General features: G+C 41.3%; 2 protein-coding genes and 1 long non-coding RNA gene across 3 annotated transcripts in view; 2 read left to right on the forward strand and 1 right to left on the reverse strand.

Moving 5' to 3' along the window:
• Positions 1-3,749: 3,749 nt before the first annotated feature.
• Positions 3,750-14,873, reverse strand: gprc6a (G protein-coupled receptor, class C, group 6, member A). The gene is made up of 6 exons (XM_024267493.2): positions 13,649-14,873; positions 12,728-12,995; positions 10,574-11,377; positions 7,542-7,748; positions 7,282-7,405; positions 3,750-5,146 (listed from the first exon to the last, which is right to left on the reverse strand). The coding sequence occupies exons 1-6, from the start codon at positions 14,041-14,043 to the stop codon at positions 4,065-4,067; spliced, it is 2,880 nt and encodes a 959-aa protein (XP_024123261.1). The 5' UTR covers positions 14,044-14,873; the 3' UTR covers positions 3,750-4,064.
• A 605-nt stretch (positions 14,874-15,478) lies between these two features.
• On the forward strand, positions 15,479-18,418 carry LOC112143478. Its single transcript, XR_004949296.1, has 2 exons — positions 15,479-15,870; positions 17,937-18,418. It is a non-coding gene; the product is annotated as an uncharacterized LOC112143478 (long non-coding RNA).
• Positions 18,419-21,299: 2,881 nt separating this feature from the next.
• Positions 21,300-22,314, forward strand: part of ptpn2a (protein tyrosine phosphatase non-receptor type 2a) — a 19,224-nt gene continuing 18,209 nt past the window's right edge. The window contains exon 1 of the mRNA XM_024267495.2: positions 21,300-21,576. Coding sequence (XP_024123263.1) covers positions 21,520-21,576 — 57 coding nt within the window. The 5' untranslated portion in view covers positions 21,300-21,519. The remainder of the gene's footprint in view (positions 21,577-22,314) is intronic.

The raw sequence follows: 22,314 nt of genomic DNA on the forward strand, positions 1-22,314 counted from the left end.
ATCTGCTCTAAGATGTCTCGCCAGCAAATGGTTAGGAAACATCAAGAGAAGAGCCTGCCCTGCTGGGTACGTGGTCAAAAGCGACCAAGGACAGGTCCAGGATGATAAGTCCATTAGAAACTTCATTTCAAAAAACCCAAAGAACAATGACAACAATTATAAAATGTTCTGACACAGAAAGCACAAAGGAAGGTTCTTGGACCTGGAGCAAAGAAACAGAAACAAAAATAGAAAAAGTAAAGGAAGTTGGCAGTAAAGGAAGATAACCACAGAAGATCCTCTACCTTATACGAGTAGAACTCCACCTTCTCTGTGCAGATCCGTTCACTAACAGCCAATCCAAAGAAGCATGGGTTGGATTTTCTGCTTGCCCAAGTGGGTTCAGATTAAATGACCTTCTGACAATCAAAGTGGAAATAATTTGTCAAAATGGCGACTCATAGGTCAGAACACTGTTTAGTGGAGGGGTGTCCAAATCCAGGCCTTGAGGGCCGGAGTCCTGCTGGTTTTCCAGAAACCTTATCTGCTGTTGATCACCTGGATCAGGTGTGTTCAGTCAATAAGCAGCCTTAATGGCAGGTTGATTGGAAAACAAGTAGGACACCGGCCCTTGAGGCCTGGAGATGGACACCCCTGGTTTAGTGTTTACCACGCAAAGACACACCATCCCAGGATGGGTTTAAGCATGATTATCTTGATCTTGAGTTATTACATCACTCTCTTTGTTGGTGAAGTTGATCATGTGGAGGTGAAGGTGGAAGCAATATTGGACTTGAACAAAAGTTGCCTTAACTTGTAGAATTTTTTATACATTACTGAAATACATTTAGGAAACCTGTCATTATTAGTTTTAATGTTTACAATCATATCTCATACACAGTACATCACAATATATTAAAAAAAACATATTTATTTAGGATAAAACACAAAGTGCATCAAATAGTGGTTATTTTAAAACATTTTCATGTTTGCATTTGTTATAAAGTTTCATAAAACTGTAGAAAGTTAAAGAGAAGACAACTCATTTGAGTAGTTTCTTCAGTTCTAACTGCTGCTACAGATCTATGGGTGTTTTTGTGCTGGTAGCTCCAGGTGTGAGCCAAAATGATTAAATAACTGGATGTCATTTGAGCAGAAGCAAATATTAACAATCCACTAAGTATCTGGATAGTGGACTAAAGCCCTGTTACTTGAGAACAACCATCCTTTTAATGCCAGTAGTTAACACAATGTGTCAGTGTCTTTGATTGGTAATAACACTTTCAAAACAGATCACACAACAGAAAGGGATACAAATGTCAAGCCAAGAAATTAATCTTTCATGTAAAACACAAATGATTTAAAATATTTTGATGATGAGCAATTAACAGAAGCGTAAAATATGTGACAATTACTCTATCTCATTTTAACACTTCATTTTTATAACAATACAAACACGAAAAACAGGTAACACACGACCAAAATCTACACCCATTGCACAGAGTTTAGATCTAAAATGTCTTATGAGGATGGCAGCAACAGATAAATGTATATCTTTTGAAAAGCAAAATGTAATTTCAGCTACATGCCAGCTGTTTTAGATAATTTAGGCTTTTTAAAAATTTTTAGGCTGTTTATGAGTTTAGCTAATATTTCAGCAACATGCTAGCTGATTTGGCAATTTTTCTTTTTTTTTTTTGGCTTGTTTGTTTTTTTCGGGGGCTGTTTTGGAGTTTATCTAATGTTTCAGCTAAATGCTAGCAGATTTTGGCTAATTTAGGCTTTTTGAAAAAAGTTTTTTAGGCTGTTTTGGAGTTAGGTTAATATTTACACAATAGCTGTTTTGGCTAATTTACACTTTTTTCCAATTTTTAGGCTTTTTTGTAATTTAGTCAATTTTTTCGTCCACATGCTAGCTGTTTTGGCTAATCTAAGATTCTTTTATAGTTTTTTAGGGTAATTTGGCATTTAGCTAATATTTTAGCTGGCTATCAACTCCAGCATTTTTACCTATCAATTTCAGTATCTTCAGTGGCCAAATTCCTCTTACAGCATTCACATTAGCATTATCACAGGTAATGCTATATATCTAGTTCATAAATATGTTAAAAAGTTACAGGATCAAGTGGGTACAGATGGTGGATGGCTTTTTCGTAGTATACCGTCCTCCAGAGTACACTAACAAACTACTATCAAGTAAGATGATTTGCTGCAGCTGTACATAAAATGTCCAAACCATTGAAAGACTGGATGTCACAAATAATAATGGATTGGATTCTTCTGCGCTGTTCCTACCACTCAAAGCGTTTACAATTTGTATCCATTGTTCATTCACTACTCATTCATACTCGGTGATGGTAAACTACTGATGTAGCCACAGCTGCCCTGGGACGGTCTGACAGAGGTATGGCGGCTAGTATGCGCCTCTGACCATCATCGGGACATTCACACACATTCACACACCAGTGGAGCCACACTGGAGGCCAGGAGGCTGAAGTATCTCGCCCAAGGGCACAACAACAGTTGACTGGGGGTAGCAGGGATCAAATGGCTAACTCTTTGATCATTAGCAAACCTGCTGAACCTCCTGAAACACTGCTGTTCCAGTGACATTTTTTTTTACATTTTTTCAAAGTTAGTCAAGACAGTACATGAAGCCAATTCCCACATGAGAATTGCCAGTGATTCACTGTGCTGCTGTGGCTAAAAGGAAAAACAAATACATTAAAGTGCAAACGTGCAGTAAAGTGATCATGTGCTGTTCAAACTTTCAAAAACTCGAGTAAGAAAAACTTATTTTGTCACAACTCATTTTCCACTCATTCACAGCATTTTTTTTTTTTTTTTACCGTGTATGTTTTGGCACAGTGTCATTTCTTCATTCGATTACTAGGTTCCAGTCTTTCAGGTCAATGATTCTAATAAAGCTGTAACATATCATAGCCTTATTACTAGTCTTTGGCCTTTTTTTTATATAAATTAATGGTCCGTGGACATTGGCCAACCACAGGTTTTTTGTCCTGTTCTAAACCTTGCACAAAGTAAAGGAAATGTATGCTTCCTTGAAGATGTTTTGCTACTCTCATGAGCTCTTCTGAGGCTAGGCCTTGCTGTCATAGGTGCCTGCTGGAACAATTAGCACGCCACATTTGACTGCTGATGATGTGGCCACTTCAAGGTGGTGTTCTGTGAGACAAAGTTGCGGCATTGTATGGCGTGAGCCATGACATCTTATAACACACAGCCAACTTCTATGTAGTGTTGTGTGTCAAAGAGAGGCTGCAATACCATTTTTAAAGTGATCTTTAACCAAGATGCCAATACCATTTATCCAGTAAGGATCAATACTCTTTTATTGTGTTTGAAATTGAAACTAGACATTTTTGCTCCTATGCTCCCACTTGAGTACTTATTTGAAAGACATTGGACACATCCGCCTGGAGAGGGGCTGGTGTGTGTGTTTATTTGTAAAGTCAGAACACCATAGGGGCTGGGGGAGTTGTTTGAGGTCTGTGTAGTGGATAAGCGGTGGGTGTTGACCTCCCTTTCACTGTTGATCATTCCATTGATACCCAACATGTTCTAAGAAGAACAGGAGAGTTAAAGTTAAAGTCCCACTATTTGTCACGCACCTAGGTGTGTGAAATTTGTTCTCCGCATTTGACCCATCCCCTGGGGGAGCGGTGAGCTGCAGACACAGCCACGATCGGGAACCATTTGGTGGTTTAACCCCCCAGTCCAACTCCTTAGTGCTGAGTGCCAAGCAGAGAGGCACTGGGTCCCATTTTTTGAGTCTTTGGTATGACTCGGCCGGGATTTGAACCCACGACCTTCCAATCTCAGGGCGGACACTCTACCACAAGGCCACTGAGCTGGTGGTGGAGAGTTATGTTGTATGAAAAACAATCAGGTTTTAGGAAAAGCTAATAGGTTTTAGGAAGAATGGTCAGATTCTTAGAGCATTTGGAAGCAGCCAGACAGCCAGTCCTTAATCATGGATCATTTTCCTGTGACTAAGGGGGTGAATGAAAGACCACAGACTCTATGAAATGCCTGTACTTCAACCTTTTTCAAAGCAGCACACTTTAGATGCTGCTTCTTCTTCCTGCTTGGTGTTGGGGGCTGGGGGTTAGGGGTGTGCTGGGTTTGTTGTCTACTGTCACAGCAGACTGAAAGAAAGATGGAGAGATTTCAGGGATGAATGGAGGTCTATAGTGACAGTGAGAGTCTGAACTCTCTGTAACAGCCACTGAATCTGTGGTTTTACTGGAATATTCATAGAGATTTTTCCTAAAGGCACTGCAGGTGTTCTGCTCCTTCTTGAGCAGGATTATGTAGCACTTGGGGAAGAAGTGGCAGCAGAGGATGCCATAGTTGGACAGTAGAATAACCACCATCTCCACAGCGGGCACATAGAGGCCTGTGGTGGTGACGTAGATGGGAATAAAGAGCAGCCATGAGATCAGGTACAGCAGCATGCTGAATGTGATGAACTTGGCCTCATTGTACTGATGGGGCAGTTTGCGTCCTTTAAACGCACAAATGAAGCACACAAATGCCAGCACTGCTATGTAACCCAACATAACCCCAAAAGCAAGATAAGAGCCTTCATGACACTCCTCCAGCAGAGTGGTTGGTTGAATGGTAATTTCCCTAAATGGACTTGCAAAGACCAACCAGCAGATGCAGGTAACCGCCTGCATAGCCAAGCAGAGAGTGATTATGATGTAAGGCTGGTAAAGCCTCCGCAGGACCTCCTGTTGCTCCAGGTTGAATCGGAAGGCTAGCAGGATTTTCAGAGTCTTCACCAAAATGCAGGAGACACACAGAGTAAAGCTGATGCCATAGAGCACTTGACGAGCCTTGCACTGCAAGTGGGTCGGTCGCCCCACAAACAGGATGGCACTGGTGTAACTGATCATCAAGGAGAACAGCATGATGTGGCTTAGCGGCCCCCCCGCAGCTTTCACCACTGGCGTGTCACGGTGATACAGGAACAGAGCTGACACCAGTAGAACCAGGACCATGCCCAGAGCAGAAAAGGTCAGGAGCACCACGGCAAAGCCATCTTTCCACGAGAAGAAGAGCAGGGCCTTAGGGATGCAGCTGGAACTGCCTGCAGGAGACCACTGGGTGTGGGGGTCACAGCTCAGACAGAGGTCCATGTCTGTAGGAGCAGGAGATGCAAATGCCAGAGATGAATGTAAGCTTTTGTTATGAACTGTTGTAAGGAGGAGAGGCGTATATTGTGAGTCAGTGTGTTTTGTATGAATGTGTGTGAGTGTTGTGTCATCTTTTACTGTCAAATCTGTTTTGATAAGTTTTGTTTACATGATGTAAAGGAGGGCCCTCTTGAAAACAAGATGTTTCATCTCAAGAGGCTTTATCCTCCCATTTATGATTTAAATGTTAAATGAATAAATAAATAGATTTGTCAGACACCCAATCTCCAAATTGTACCACTTACTAAGATAAGAGAGGTTTGTAATGTTAACTGTGAGAGACAGAATGTTAAAAATAAAATCCAGGAAGTGGCATTGATGTTTTTTTTTTTTTACTTATTTGTGCAGAAAAAAGTATTTTGTTCAAAACTAAAGTTCATCTCTATACTTTGTAACATAACACCCATGAGACAGGTCAAAAGTTTCCTGTACGTGTCAGGAGTCATCGCTCCTCTTTCCCCCTTGTCACCGGCGGGAGCCGTCTCCAGAGTACTGACTGCACTACATCTCCCATCAGCCTCACCGCACAGTTCCTGGATGCTGCTCAGTTGTCTCTCATTTGCTAATCACCCACAGCTCCACTTAAGCACTGCGTGGAGCCTGACTCAGAAAGTATTGTTTGTGCCATCCTGCCTGCATTACTGAATGTTTCATTCTGGACCTGATCTTCTGTTTCTGACTCAGCTTCATCTGATTGCTTGCTGCCTGCCCTGACCCTCGCCTGGACTCTGACAACTCGAGTTTCTTCTTGGATGATCTCATGCTCATGATTGACCTCAGCCTGTCTGACTCTGATTTAGCTTTGTGGATTAGATTATCTGTTGGGGTCCAGACTGGCTGGACCATACACCAACTTGAAATTTCAAGGATACATTCATCCTTTCCTTCATACGGATCAGTCGTTCTGTCTCCTTTGCTGGAATGCAGCCTCAAAGCGTGATAATTTCACTCCAATGATTCCCAGTAGGTATGATGTTCTGGAGAGGAAACTCGGAGTTCTTCTCCCTCTAAACACAGTGAGTGGTGTTTCTGCCAAATATTTCCATGTTGGTATGACGACATCTGATCCCAATCCTCCTCTGGATCACCCAAATGGGATCTGAAGAACTTTAGAGGGTCCTGGACATGTACAGGTTTAAGGAAAGGGACCTTTGAAGTTCTGTAGGGCTTGAATTCATGTAGATGCTGTGTGTTACCATAGTAACCTTTGTTACTGTGGTTCCAGTCCTCCTCAGGTCATTGACATGTGCAGTTCTAGGCCAGGGCTGTCCAAACCCTGTTCCTTGATATCTACCACCCACCCTGCCTGCTTTTAAGCTCTTCCTGCAGGTTTATTCAGGCAGTCAAAAAGTAGAAACACCTGAGTCAGATAATCAGTAGCAAGGTGGGAAAGGAAAGCTGGAAAACAACCTGGGTGGTGGTTTTTGAGATACAGGGCTAGGCTGCCATGTTCTATGCTCGGTGTTCTTAGGACCACTTGTACTCCACCAGGTGAGATCTTGCTTGGAGCCCCAGGTGGAGGGAGATTGTCAATGATCTTGTTTGTCTACCATTCTCTATTAATTGCTCCAACAGCTTATCTTTTCTAATTAAGCTGCTTGCTAATTGTAGATTGGGTAATTCCAGTCTCGTTTAGACCTACAATCTTATCCCAGGTGTCCTTTGACAGCTCTTTGGTCTTGGACATGATGGAGAGGTTGCAGTCTGACAGCTAAAGGGTGTGATGTCTTTTATACAGAGAACCAGATCAAACAGATGACATAATTACAGGTGGAGGAGAGAAGAGCATCTTAAACAGATCTGTAATGAACAGAAATCTTGTTTCTACATTACTATACAAATAAACTATTTAAAAATGAATCAATGTGATTTCCTGTATAACTTTGTTACATTCTATCTCTCACAGTCGAAGTGTTTCTATGATAAACATTACATCTTTTTAAGTAGGACAGTTTGGAGACCAATACTTCTTGCCTCACTGCATTTTACCTTATAAGGCTATCTGCTCAGTGTGGTTTTACGTGGTTGTCGGTAAACCTTTTCAACCTGTCTACAGATTAGTGTGACTTTGCTCTCATACCTGTGTCATTAGTGTAGTAGTTTTCAGTGCAGCTGACACACTCATAGCAGCAGGTGTGCTGGCCCTCAGCAGTTTTCTTGAACTCTCCAGGAATACAGCTGTTGGAGCACTTTGAGATGATGTCCTGGGGAGGCAGACAAACATTGTAGTTATGTTACTTTTCAGAACTTGCATGTTTCCTTGACTTTATTTGAATTTTGCTTTCATTATTCTACTTTAGCTGTTCTAGCACTCAGAGAAGGAGCAGATCAAGCTCTTACCTGGAGCTCTGGGAGCTGCATGAAGCTTTGGTTGGTGAAGCTGTTGTTGTGCACATGATACTCTGACACAACATTCAGGATAATATCGTTCCTTCCATCTGAGCTCCACAGCGTCACATCATAGCCCAAGTTGATGTCTCCTCTGCTGTTGAACCTGTAGCTGTGGGCTTCAAGGGTGAACTTGTGCATCCACAGAGCTTGTAGAACCTTCAGAAGGAGTCAAATTTCATTATGGAATCAGAACTGAATTCAGGTCAACATAAACAACAATCTAAAGCTGAGATAAGCCAAAGACAGAACTGATGAAGGACTTGTAACTTGTTGAAGAACTTGTTGATGACTGAAAATTCTTCAATCACAAAGACATGAATTAACGATCAATCACAAAAAGACAACATCTTCATGGTGACATTTTCTTAGTGGTTTGTTGTGGTCAAAAATGAAAGTGGAAATATTAAGGCTCAGCTTGTTCTGTGTTGTTGTGTGGTCGTTTTGGGTTTGTCTCAAAAATTAAACGCTTCTTCATCATCTCTGTAAGATTTTAGTTGTCATCCTGTCTTTCACATTTTTGTTTGATTAATTTCCATTCATCCATCCATCCGTCCGAACGTCCGTCCGTCCATCCATTTATCCATCCACCCATCTATCCATCCATCCATCCATCCATCCATCCATCCATCCATCCATCCATCCATCCCTCTTCCCGATCACTTCCTCCAGCTCCTCTGGGAGGATCCAAAAGGCATTCCCAGGCCAGCCGAGAGACATAGTCTCTCCAGCGTGTTCTGGGTCTTTCCCTGATTCACACAGTGTGACATGCCCGGAACACCTCCCAGGAGGCCTTCGGATCAGATGCCTGAACCACCTCATCTGGCTCTTCTCAATGCGGAGGAGAAGCGGCTCTACATCAACCTCTCTCCGGGTGACCGATCTTCTCACCCTATCTCTAAGCGAGCGCCCAGCCACTCTTCGGAGAAAACTCATTTCAGCCGCTTGTAGTCGGGGTCTCGTTCTTTTGGTCATGATCCAGAGCTCATGACCATAGGTGAGTACTGGAACAAAGATCAACCAATAAATTGAGAGCTTTGCTTTCTGGCTCAGCTCTCTTTTCATCACACTGGACCGGTACAGCGACCGCAAAATGGCGGACGCCGCTCCAATCCGTCTGTCAATCTCACGCTCCGATCTTCTCTCACTCGTGAACAAGACCCCAAGATATTTAAACTCCTCCACCTGAGGCAGGAACACTCCACCCACCGAGAGAGGGCAAACCAATTTTCCAGAGTTTAAGAAAAGCAGTCGACCCTCCACTCCTCTGTCAACTGTCGAGAGTCTTCACTGAGACCGAGAAGTGGAACATCCTCTCTAATGTCAAACATTTGTTTGTGAGATTTGAGACCTGACTCGTCTGTGCTGAATGTCTGTGGCGATGAAAACCTGCTCCTTCATCTCAGAGAGTCCACATGTGCTGTGTGCATTGATGCCTCAGTACCCTTGAACCAAAGCTGTAGCGTTGTCATCTGACTGAAGATGTATGAGCATAATAAAAGATGAAGCCAATATTTAGAACACACCTTGGCTAATACAGCAAATATTTGAAACTTTTCCTTTTTTTTTAATATAACATAAAGTCAACACAACTAAAGACAAGTCAAATGCATTTTTGGACATTGTGACTCAAGGCAAAATGACAACAATGTTCATAAAGCCGATAACAATACAGTATCCCCCACTATATTACAGTTCATCTTTTGCAGTCTTGCTGTTTCTCAGATTTTTTCAGCCCAACTTTGCATGCTTTTTTTCAGCTTACTGTGTTCTGCATCCTGATTGGCTGTTGATCTGGTCAATTAATCTTGTCGCCTGTGCAGTTTACCAGAGTTACATACATCTTTGACCACGATCAGATATTTGTTTTCATTCTGTAATCCTGAACATATTTTTATGTGAAGGTTTGAACTTTAAGAGTTTAAACAAGAGATAAAAGTGTGAAAAGGTTCATGTCTGTCTGAGAAAAGTGAATATAGTGAGTAGTGAGGAGTTACATCTGTAATCCTACTTTGTAGATTTCACCTAACAATGGGTATTTATGAAACACATCCCTTCACCAGACGGAGATCAACTAGGGAACATTATATTGTGATGATGTGATTCTTCATCATTCATCTTCAGCCCATGGCTACTGTATTTTTTTTCTCAGCTAACTCTGATCCTCTATCTCATGTGTCAAAGTCAATGGATCCGGCCTGCTGGGTGATTCTATTTGGCCCTCCTGATCATTTTTCCGTTTTTATTAATGGCCCGATGTTATCTTGCTCTAGTAACATATTACAACAGATTCTCAGTCCTAACTCATCACATTTGGACACAAGGTTAGAGACCCTCCGCGTCAAAAATTGATGTTTTTAGTGTCCCCAACTGTCGTTTTTTGACATCCAATTTAAATCAAGGCTCCCCAACATCCAGGCTGCAAACCGGTACTGGTCGGGTACTAAGACATGGACTACACTGGTATCCTGACCCAGTACTGGACGCAGTACCAGACACGGACCAGGCTAGGGTTAGGATACCGGCACCGTCCGTGTCCAGGTTTTGGCTGCATTATCTGAGGAGCTGATGGTTATGACGCCATCAGCTGCCACAGCTCAGTTCAGTTTTAACCCCAGCTGCTTTGGAGCAAACATTTCTTAACCCTTTAACGCCCAGGTTCCAGTGTTTGTTCTATGATTTACTGTAACTTTTCAACCGGTAACACAATCATTCCAGCAGATTTTGAAGGAGAAAAGCTGCCGAGCCGGCCAAGCCGCTTTTCTCCTTCAAAATCTGCTGGAATGATTGTGTTACCGGTTGAAAAGTTAAAGATTTTATGTTTAAGCGTCACCAGTGATGCCTCTGGAGTTAAAGGGTTAAACATCAAAATGATCTGACTTATAAAGTAAAGTGAGTTCAGCGTCATGAAGTGAGGATTCCTAGAAGTGGATGTTGTGTCTGATGTCTTGTCTGAGTTGAGACATGAATATCAGTGTGATTACCTCCCAGGGTTGCACAGCTCCAGGACTTTTGCATTCTCTGCTTCGACAGATGGAAGCCACAGCCTGAGCAATGGCGCTCACTGCCAGTTCGATGCTAAAGATGGTGTCCGCTTGCGTGTTTTCCTTGAGAATGCTGGCGGCTTTGGATGCCAGTTCGCTGTCAGTGTATCCTTTGCTGCCATTGAGTTGTGTATACAGCTCCTGGATGAGGCGGTCCTTCCCTTTAAAGCTCAGTTCACCTGAGCCGAGCCTGTTCAGGTAAGACTCAAAAGATCTCAGGTTTCCTTTTTTGAAGGTGAAGCCCACAACTTGACCGATCTCCTCTAAACTCAAGTTTCCTCTTGCAGAGCTGGAGGACGCCCAGCTGTCACTAGCCACCCAAAGTCTCCTCATGGACTTCTGGCTTTGTCCTGCTCTCAGCGTCTGATCCTTGAGCTCCTGATACAGGTAGACCATGTGAGTGGGCTTGGCAAACGACACGATGACCTGGACTTTCGGGTTGTTGTAAATAGTTTCCGCTGTGTCTCTGATGGAAGACTGGATGTTGGGGTTGGTCACAGACTCGGGCAGAACCAGCCTGAACGCCACACAGATGCCACTTTCAGAAGCCTCGCTAGCAAAGTTCTCCAGTGCAGATCTGCCGTAGTCTCCATCTGTAGTGACCACGCCCACCCAGGTCCAGTTGTAAGTGCTGAGCAGAGTGACCATGGCTGCGGTCTGGTGCTCATCATTGGGGATGGTCCTCATGAAGGCGGGGAAGCGGCTCTTGTCGCTCAAGATGACAGCGGTTGATGCATAGCTGATCTTTGGAACAGAAAAACCTGGATGTCATCTTTACACTTTAAAAATCCCAATTAACAAACAAAACATGATTAAAAGGAGAGCAGAGACCTGGAAGCTGCGATAACCCTTGAACATCGGAGCTCCAGGGTTTATGTTTTACTGTAACTTTTCAACCGTAAACATGATAATTCCAGCAGATTCTGAAGGAGAAAAGTGTCTTGGGCTCATGGTTTTATGCTTATATTATCAACGATAATATGTGCTGGAAACCAAATATGCATACAACATTACTATCACGGACCCTTCTTCTCACATGACGTCACAGTCAGAGTCGCTTCTGGTGTCTATGGTTTAGAACGGCAAAGCTGACAGCTAAACGCTGTTTAAAGCAATTTTACATCAATAATAAAAGGTAACCAAACCAAGTGTAACATAAATGTGTACAATATTTATTTTAAAAATGTCCTATCTGGTTGTATTGGTTTTCCCTTCTTAGATTGTTGACAAATCAGAGTACAAATGTCAGTAATCCTGCCTGCAGTCAGACCAGCAGCTCAGCTGATCCACGAATTCCTGTGGATAAAATGTGTACAGGCAATGCAGAGATGTGTGTCTTTGCTGAAGGTCTTAAATGTGGCCAACATGAATTTCTATCAGTTTTTTTGCTCGATCGCACTTAAAATACATGCAAATTACATCAGCTAAAATAGAAGCCGTTAGAATAATATCTGCTCAAATAAAAGGTCGATATTTTCAATAAGACCTCAAATATAGAAGGATTTTTCAAAATTGTATTTAGATTTGTGAACAATCTAAGGCAGGAAATGAAAATACAGTTCAGCTGGACATTCATAAATAAATATTGTACATTTTTCTGTTGAAATTGGAATGGTCAACTTTTATTATTTATGTAAAATTATGTTAAACAGTGTTCAGTTCTTTGGTCTTCTGGTCTAAATCTTTTTAACGGAATGTACACATCACACTCACGGCCCTGTCGCCATCTTGTCTGACGTCACGGTGAAAGGGGTCTATTGTGTCAGAGCGTCTCCGTGATATCTCTACATTGGAACATCCTCATGCCATGGAGAGTAATACTTCCTCATCTGCTAAACCAGAGATTCTGTGGGAACTCTGCAGCCTCTGGACCATGACTGTGCTTTAGTCCAGTGAAGCCAACATCAGCATACGTCCTTCATATTCTTTAGAGTCCACATTTATTTTGCCACAGTGGCATTGAGTTACAGCGTGAAACCTTGTATGATGTGTGCAGGTACAGACCACCTGAGGGCCTTCAGTGAGTCAGAACAGCTTGTACTCTGCATTGTTGTTAATGTGTCAGCTGCTGCATGGATGCCTCCCACTGCTTACCTGAGGAATCATGTTGAGGGTGAGAAGTCGGGCAACAGCGATGGATATTTCAGAGGATGAGGCTCCAACAACGGCAGTGACAGGCTTCAGGGGGGCCACCCTCTGGAGAAGGTCCTCCGTGGCCCTCAGAGCCGTGCTAACATCCGAGCAGGAGTCCAGGATGTGGTAGCCCAGCGTGACGTTGACTTCAGTCAGAATAGGAGAGCTGTTCAGGACTTCAATGGCATTGACCATAGCCAACGCCCACGAGAGGCCTCGCTCCTCAAACCTGCGGGGATAGCGGTCTTTTACTCAGGTATCCAAGCCCCGCCTGCTGTACAGCTCAGCTGAAACAGCGGATACTGATGCCACCCTGGAAGCTCCACCTGAACTTCTTTTGCTTGCAGCTTTGAAAGGGAATACCAGAGTGGAACAGAGCGTTCCTGGTTCTGTCTCTTTATGTGGATCTTGTTCGCATTTCCCAAAGCTGCAGGTCTTCTAGGAATTCTAATATGTTACAGGTAAGAGGAAGAAGGGCCCAGGATCAGAACTTTCTGGAGTACTGGACCCCCTGTCCCTTCACTGTCTGTCCCCCAGCATCAGGTGGGATCAATTTTAAAAATATGCACCATCTGCAGCTGCCAGAGGTCAAAATGACTCAACCCAGTTGGAGGTAGAAATGAAGGAACAGGATTTTCTGATCACACAGACATTCTGAACAGGACCACGTCCCCAAACCTGTGTTGGATTCTGAAAGTCAAACACTGAGAGCTGACCCACACACCTAAGCGGTGTTACTGCTGTTAGGTACAGGGAAACTAGATTAGAAACTAAACTAAATTAGAATAGCGATGCTCACGTTACTAACAGAGAATAAATGTCTGCATCGACTAAACTGGAGCACATTCATGCTTGTTTACCCCAAACACTGAGAGTTCTTACCTGATGCACTGCGGGGGCTGCGGGTCAAAGGATCTGTTCTGCATGTTCACGTCTTCATGGATGGGAAACAGTCCTCCAATCATGAAATCTCCAGGGACCGTGGCTACTGGAGGAAAATCCGACCCAACAAGATGTCTTGTTTGTAGACTCAGAACCAGTACCAGGATGAGCAGAGCTCCTGCGAGAGCAGGCCGGGCCATGTCCTCCACCTTGCCCCTGACAGAGATATCTCCACTTCCTCCTCCACCTGCTGCTCTCAGGTTCTGCCTCACAGCCCTGCCCACCTCCCTGAGTGGCAGCAGCCGAGTCACTCCCCACTCATCCCTCATAATCTTGAACTGTCGCACTTGTACGGCAGGTTTCTGTGGAAAGTCTGAGTCAGATTCTTGGAGCATAAATAAAAATGAAACGAGGTGAACAGATGAAGGAGAAAGATCTTTGTGACTTCATCTTCCGTCAGTGTTTGGGTGTTCATCCCAGCCTGATTAAGTCAGGCTTCATTTGATGAGATGACCAAGACTGACCCCCCCGAGAAACACAGAAGAAGCACAGAAATACATGAAATCACGTAGAAAAAACAGTTCAAATGAGTTTTATTAAATGTTGTTTTGTCTGTGTCGGTGTTTGGGGGTCTTTCACATTAGTAGTGTTATCTGGGGTGTTTTTTGTGTACTTTATTGACGGTTCCTGCCTACCTAAGCAGCTTCACAAGCATCAACGTCAAGGCAAACTGCAAAGCTCAGAACAGGTGGATCTTATTTATCAAAGAGCTGACTGGAACTCATTTCCTGCATCACCACAAACAGAAATAAACAGTTCATAGCATAAACTAAACGGACACGGATCATGTTTATGGTACAGACACATTGTGGCTTCTTTCAATAGAAAAAAATAGAACAAAGATCACCTGTTTTGTTGTGGGTTTTTTTTTTAAACAAGACAACCTTGATTGTAAAATGGGGTTTTAGAAATAAAAGAATCTGAAATCTACTTACATTTTCTCCACTGGAGTCAGGCTGCTATTTTCCATTGACTTCAATATTAAGAAGTATCATTTTACACCAGGGACGTGCACAGGATTTTTGAGGGCCAGGGGCTCAGTGTTGGAGAAGGGCAACGAAAATGCATTTTTGTGTGCATGTGTGTGTTTTTTTATGGTTTAAACAATATGGAAATTAAAAAATATATATTTATATATTAGGAATAACTACTCAGCTATATGATCCATGTTGGTGAAGGTGATAAAAGTGTCATTTTTAATGAAACAATTAATTGTCATAGACTTGAAAAACATCCAAAACATTAAAACACAGGAAGCTCTTTATTTTGGGATTGTGGAGCAGGCGTCAACATGAATCAAGTTTAATATAAATTGTAATATTTTAAGCACAGATCCAAGAACTTTCATCCCCAGAATGTTGAAATTATCAATATTTAATAATACTGTTGCTGGGAGGACTTTAGTTTTGGTGTTTTACTGGAGTTTTAGTCAGATTCTGTCTCCTGTCAGTCGCTGCAGGTTCATGTCGATCATCTGGAGCTGTTTTCATGTCTGTTCATTGCCCTGAGCGAATAGAAGTGTCTGCTTTTCCTCTCTTTATTTCTCCATGGGTTTTTGTCCTGTTTTAGTTTATTTATTAAGTGTTTATGTTTCTGCCAACAAGCCCAGTTTCCTGCTTTTGGTTTAAACACATTTTCCTGATTTTGAGAGCTGAACCCAAAGTGACTCTAGTTCTATATTCACAGCTGCCTAAAACTCTTTTGCATCCTGTCCTCTAAACACATAATTTTGTTATGATTTCAAAGATTTGAAAAAAAAACATTGGGAAACAGAATTTTAAAAAGCTATTTTTAATCAGAAAATATGACATTAAACAGATTTATTTAGTCTTAGACCTGCGGTGAGGAAGCTATGAACTCAGGAAATGCAATTCTTTTGTTATGGAAGTGTTTTATTTTGTAGTTAGTACCCAACTTGCTGTCCCTGCACGATCTGTGTGTTCTGACTTAATGTGCTGCGTTCAGTCGTATGGCTAAAGTAGAAACTGACTCTTGGACTAATATAGAGTATTTTTTGAAATATTTGCCACATTTTAGCTCATGGAATCCGCGGATGGTGACTAGTTAGACCAGAACTCACAGGTTGAAGTTGTTTCACTGTCACACCGCTTCAGTTCTCCGTGTGGCAGCAGAAGTTTCTCTCTCTCTCTCTCTGAGTCCAAGTGAGTCGAAGTATGAAAGTACAATAGAGTACAATAGGGATTTGTAGCAATGTTTTTTTCTTATAACAAGATTTAAGTAATATAAATACAAATAAAAAACTTAAAAAACTTAAAAAAAAATAGATCATAAATTTTTATAAAAGCAGGTCCAAGTGCACTTTTTAATACAAGACAAAGGGCAGGTGTTCAAGCACCCCTGAAGCCCTATGTGTGCACGTGGCTGTTTTACCCCTTAAATAAACTTGTGTACATTCTGCTTTCCCCTCTGACGGAGAATATTGTTTTACATCGATTATTCAGATGGTTTTAAATCATAAAGGTGTTGAAATTAGAAGAGGAATTTTTGAGTCCATCAATAGGTGAACCTAAAGGAACTTCAGATTTTACTTCGTGCTGCTGGATTACAATTTTCTGAACAGAGTTGAGTTGAGTCAATGTAACAGTTTCATATGCCTTTTTGTCTTTAGCTTTTTTTTAAATACAAAATCCGATTGGTGACATCAGATATTGTACGTTGAGTGTATTTTATGTCTTTGGAATTAAAAGTTAAAAGATGCAAAAGTAAAAAATGAAAAGAAAAGACAAAACAGACAGTTGGAGCGTGCTGAGGGGTGGAAACAGGAAGAATTACCCAGAAGGAGAGAAGATTATGAAGAAAATGACATTATTGTGAGGTTCAGAAGAGTCACCATAACATGCACCCAGTAACTCTGATGACAATATTCAAAGGAGAGGGCAGCATCTTTTAGAGGAAAAATACAACCATTTACAGTACAGGTTAAAGAAATTCATCCATCCATTCCTTCATCCATTTGTTCATTCATCCATCTGTTCATCCGTCTGTTCATCTGTCTGTTCATCCATCCATCGATCCACCCATTCATCCATCTGTTAATCCATCCATCTGTTCATCCATCTGTTCATTCATCCATCCATCCATCCATTCATTCATCCATCTGTTCATCCGTCTGTTCATCTGTCTGTTCATCCATCCATCGATCCATCCATTCATCTATCTGTTAATCCATCCATCTGTTCATTCATCCATCCATCGATCCATCCATTCATCCATCTGTTAATCCATCCATCTGTCCATCCATCCATCCATCTATCTGTTCATCCATCCATCCATCTATCCATTCATCCATCCATCCATCCGTCTTCTCCCACTAATCGGAGCAGGCTCACACGCAGCAGTTGAAGCAGAAACATTCCAGACCTCCACCTGGGGTAGGAGCTCTCCATCCTCCCAGAGAGGACAGACAATCCTTTACCTCTCAAGGACCATGGCCTCAGACGTGGCTGTACGGTCCGTCTTTCCAGCTGCTTCTTGCAGTTGAGAATCAGGACAATGCACACCAGAGGTCTTATTTAAATGAAACCAGCAGAACACCATCATCTGCATAAAGTCGAGACGGAATCCTGAGGTGGAGTCCTATGATGGCAGAAATAGCTCAGCTCCTCCAGGAGAAGCCTGCCAACAGGAACGTGCGACAAGAAGCAATGATCAATATCAGAGCTAGGCTGTACAGTTCTGATCCAGATTCCAGGTCAGACCAGGAAAACAAAGACGTTCATGGATCTCTTTGTCTACAAGTGGATGTATTTTCAAATGGAACGGAGCAGGGATATATTATACATTAATTTGGATTTTTTAACATTTTGAAATCTGATTTGACTTTAATTTTCAATAGCACAGAGCTCATTCAACTGGAGTAACATTTTGAAATCTGATTGGCTAGAGAGAGGAGGCACACTGATTGGCTGCTGAAGGAAGAAAGATGCTGATTGGTCCAGCTCCAGGGCTCCTTTGAAAAAGAGATTTTTTTTATCTCAGCAGGACTTCCCTGGTTAAATAAAGGTAAATGAAAAAAATAAATTGGTTGATCAGGGCAGACAGAATGTTCTTGGTAAAGGTCTGAGGTTGTAACTGGAGGTTGTGTGTATAGACCAGAGTCAGAGTCAGGCTTTCTGCTGATGTTTGGCTCCCTCTAGAGGCGGTGATACGTATCATTTGGTTGTGTGTGTTAGTTGCAGAAACCTGTCTGGGTTTGGGTTCTCTTCAGGGACCTTCATGGTGGTGTTGGTTCGAGCGAGGAGGATGCCGGAAGACGTCGCTATGGAAACAGCCCCATGACAAAGAAGAAGAGTTTATGTCATCAGTAGACCAAAGAGTAAGCAAATGAAGCCACATCACAGATTTCTAGAAGCTCCTGCAGTGTCATTGAACAACACACTGTTTTCTGTCTTACAGGATGATGCGGGTGCTTCACATCGATGGATTCACTATTTTTTTCTAGATCTCCTTTAACCCTCCAGTGGTTGGTGGAGGGGCATTCTCTCTGTACACTGCCCTTTCCCGAGTATTCCTATTAAATGGGCCTCACAGTGAGTTCATCTTCATTGAGCGTTTGGGCTGGGAAGATCGTGAACAACCCACACCTGAGGCACACTGATTGGCTGCTGAAGGGAGACAGATGCTGACCGGGTTCTTTCACTTCTAAATAATTATTAGCAAAATCAAGTTAGGTTAAAAAAAAAAAAAAAACTTAAAGTCTCCCTAAGACATTTTTTTATTAAAAAAAAAAAAAAAACGTTCCCAGTAGTGTTTTAATTATGATTATGAAGTTTTTAACCAAAATCCCACAACATAAATGTCTTAAAAATACGTTTTTCATGTTGATCTGAAGCCTCTGTTTCTAAAATCTCCTCTGAGGGGGCGTGGCTTTTGGAGCTGAGCAGCTCCGCCCCTGATCCCCCTGTCTAATTATGATAGCTCTGTGTCTCGGCAGCAAAAATCTTCACCACTGCTACATCTCGCCCGTTCAAAGCGCCATCTTATTTTGTTAAATAAACGAAATGAGGTTTTGGAGACGCGGTTTGTTCGCGATGAAACTCTGCTTTTTACACCCGTCTTAGAACAACTTCAGATTAAGGTAGTACAGACGATACAGACATTTTCTGACTGTAATTATTACAGTTCTCAGAGTCAGTGAACGCATCGGAACTGAAGTTACCACCCTCATCGATTTTGATTGGTCCTTCGCGTTAGCCCCGCCCCAACACCACACAACGGGGTCAAAAGTTTTTAAACTGAAATTTTTAGATTTGAAAATGAAAAAAAAAGATTTGAAAGTGAAAAGGTTTTGAAATTGAAATTTTGAGTTTTGAAACCTAAAGAACAGAACATTTGAAGCTGAAATAATTAAGTTTATTTTAGAATAGCAAACATTTTTGGACATTTTACATTTTGTTTTGGCCAAACACTGGTATTTTTTCTTTTCCAAATTTTTTATTTGGGTCTGAAATATTTATGGGCGCAAAATAACTCCTTAGTTGTGACATAAAGAAGATCACTCATTCAAACAGAGTCTGTCCAAGACAGTTTGACTGACAGATTTAAAAGGAGAAATACTCGGAAATGCAAAAACAAAATGATTTCTTATTACATTTGTTCTATTTCAGAAGAAAAATGACACACAGACATGTTAGAAACTCTAAAAACAGGATTTTCATCAGAGGGGGACTTGAACTTGAAAAAAAAAACATGTAGGCTACTGAAGAACTTTGAAAATATGGCATAAAAGAAAGCATTCATATGGACATTTTAGATGTTTAATGATTAAAAAAAGCTTGTCAGTCGAGAACTCATAGAACATTCTATAAAAGCCATACGTTAAAAAAAGGGAAACAACTGAAAAAATACTTTTTAATTACTTGCTTTGAGTTTTAAAAACTCTAACAAAAAAAGATAAGAAGAAAACGCTGGTATTAGGTTCGCAAAACTTATTGAAAATGATTTCTTTAACTATTACTGGTTGATGATAATAACAGCGATTTGTCGCCCTCTTGTGGTTAGTTATAGAACCCGAACTTTGAAATAAGGTTCTTGCAATACATGAGTAAACACAACAGTGATAGAACGTCAAACTTTATGTTTTTATTTTTTATAAAAAAAATTATGGCCTAAAAGAAGATTAGTTTGCTAAAAATACTACAGACATGAACTTGTTTGGACTCAGTCATTCCTTCCCTCCTTGAGTGATTCAAAATGAATCATTTTCTTTCAAACAAATCTCTGCAGATTTTTTACATTGAATTTGATTCCGAGAGCAGCAAATATCTGCAAAGCAACAGAAACCACAATAATTCAGAGACCTGGGATTCCCTGATCTTCATTGTCTGGACAAAAAATAAAAAAATAAAATAAAAAAATGAATTTAGTCATTTCAAATAAATGTTCTTTCTATGTTAAAAAAGAGCTACTTTTAAACTTAGGCCTACTTGTAATTTTACCATTGAGGGGCAAACAAATAACTATTCTTGCCTGTTTTTTTTATATATTTATATATTTTTTCCATTTATTAAGTAGATTTTGTAGTCACAGCGCAAGTACATGAAGTAAATACTTTGGTCAAGATACTATTAGTATTTGTATATATTACACAGAAAACTTGCAGGACTGTTCATTATTTTTTCATGGATGAAAACAGCCAATGTGTTGAATTTTTAACAATTTCAGCTGAAGAATTTGACCATAATCTGAGAGCCATTTTTGTTATCATTTGTTTATTCTAGTACAATATTAAACACATTAGTAATTCACATAAATGTGCACATTTTAATCAAATATTCTTGTGCATTTCAAAGCAAAGTTGTGATGTTTATTGAACAGCAGCTTAAACATCTGGTCAGTCTCATGGTCACAGATGGATGCACCAGAAATGTTGCTAATTCAAAGAGTTTCCACTCAATTAATTGCAATAATTTTTCCAGATTTGCGATAAATTAGTTGTTTTTTTTAACGATTAAAAGCCCTAACAAATATATAACAAAAACAAAACAAACAAACAAAAAAAGACAACAACAAAGGGGTCTATCAAGAGTCAAATACATGAGACAATATCTGGGCATTCTTGTGTTTCATGTAATGTAAAGATTTGGAAAAGACATTTTAAAAATCCATTAATGTGAGGTTTCACCTTTAGGAAATTACAGTAATGTTTTAAATCACAATCAATGTTTTCATTAGAAAGTCCAGATTTTGATCAACTAATGGTAATCTTATTTTAAAATCATTTCAATGAAAAGGGTTTATGATTATGTTTTTTGTTCCCAACCAATGATGAAAATTTGTTGGTAGCTATCTTTGATAAATAGATCAAATTAAGTATATGTGGCTTGTATGTAGCTATAAAAATGTATTTTATGTTAATTTAAAGTTTCATTAGGTAAAGGTTTTAATATAAGCCCATATGGGTTTGTGTTTTGTCTCTTCCTACAACTACTTTTTACGTATTTCTATACCAGTTTTTTTCAATATGTTGTATAAGTGCAGATAAATAAAATCTAAAAATCTAGTTCCCATCTTCAGCTATTATCGTTTTTTTTTTTTAATCTTTGTTACTTCTCAGAGTGCGAACTGCCGCGCGCGCAGCCGCGTGCTGGTGGAGGTGAGCGGAAGCGGAACCGTTTGTGTAAAAGTGCTTGAAAAACTGGCAACCCGAGTCTGTCCGCGGCGCGCGCGTCAGCCTCCCGGAGGGCTTCCAGGGTCACACACCGCCGTGCAGATGGCCGCCAGAGCGGAATGAGGCGCTGACCAGCCTGCGACCGCCTTACTGCTTTCTTGGGTTCATATTTTTGTTCAGAATGGAGCAAGAGTTTCAGAACATCGATTCGTCCGGGGGGTGGCAAAACCTTTACAATGTGAGTCGGGCCTCCGTCGGTGTCGCTCCGTAGCTAACTCGTGAAGCTACTTGCTCCTCTCTTCCTGTGTGTCCGTTTCTCTCTCCGTCACCGCCCTTCTGCTCGGACACGTTCGTCCTCTTGCTCCGGGTTTTCGGTTGTGTTTCTGGTGACCGTGGTGGGTTTGGAGAGACTAGCAAACTGCGTTCAAACCTCTGACTTCCGTAGCTGTGGCGCGTGCGAGCTCAGGCTGGATGACGCGCGCGGACGTCAGCTGCCGTTTCTCAGAACTCATTAGAACTTTTACAGAAAGCGCGTGCCGCTCAGCCCCAGCTGCGCTGCAAACCCCGCACAGTTTTTATGGCTGTGCGTTAACGGCGTTTGTGGTGATCCCGGCACTCTGGAGGAAGGGAGACACGTCAGAGATTTTACAGCTGATCGTTCCAGAGCGGAGCTCTTCCAGGAAACCGTTCTGTCAAACCAACCATTCCTGTCGGACTATCATCGACTGTTTGCACGTGGGCTTTCTAATGGAATTTGATAGGTTCTCTCTTTTTTGCTAAGAGTGAAGGATTTCACGAGAACAAAGTGCTCTATGGAGGAATAAATGAGCCAAAAGTAAAGATACACTAGGGCTGCTGCAAACGATTATTTTAATAATCTACTAATCACCGATAGTCTTATTTTAGACTTTAAGAAATTCGGATTTGCAGTCATGACTTTCTTTTTAATTATAAATATGATTTTTTTTTTCACAAA

The sequence above is a fragment of the Oryzias melastigma genome, linkage group LG16, assembly GCF_002922805.2.
Source record: "Oryzias melastigma strain HK-1 linkage group LG16, ASM292280v2, whole genome shotgun sequence".
NCBI lineage: Eukaryota > Metazoa > Chordata > Actinopteri > Beloniformes > Adrianichthyidae > Oryzias > Oryzias melastigma.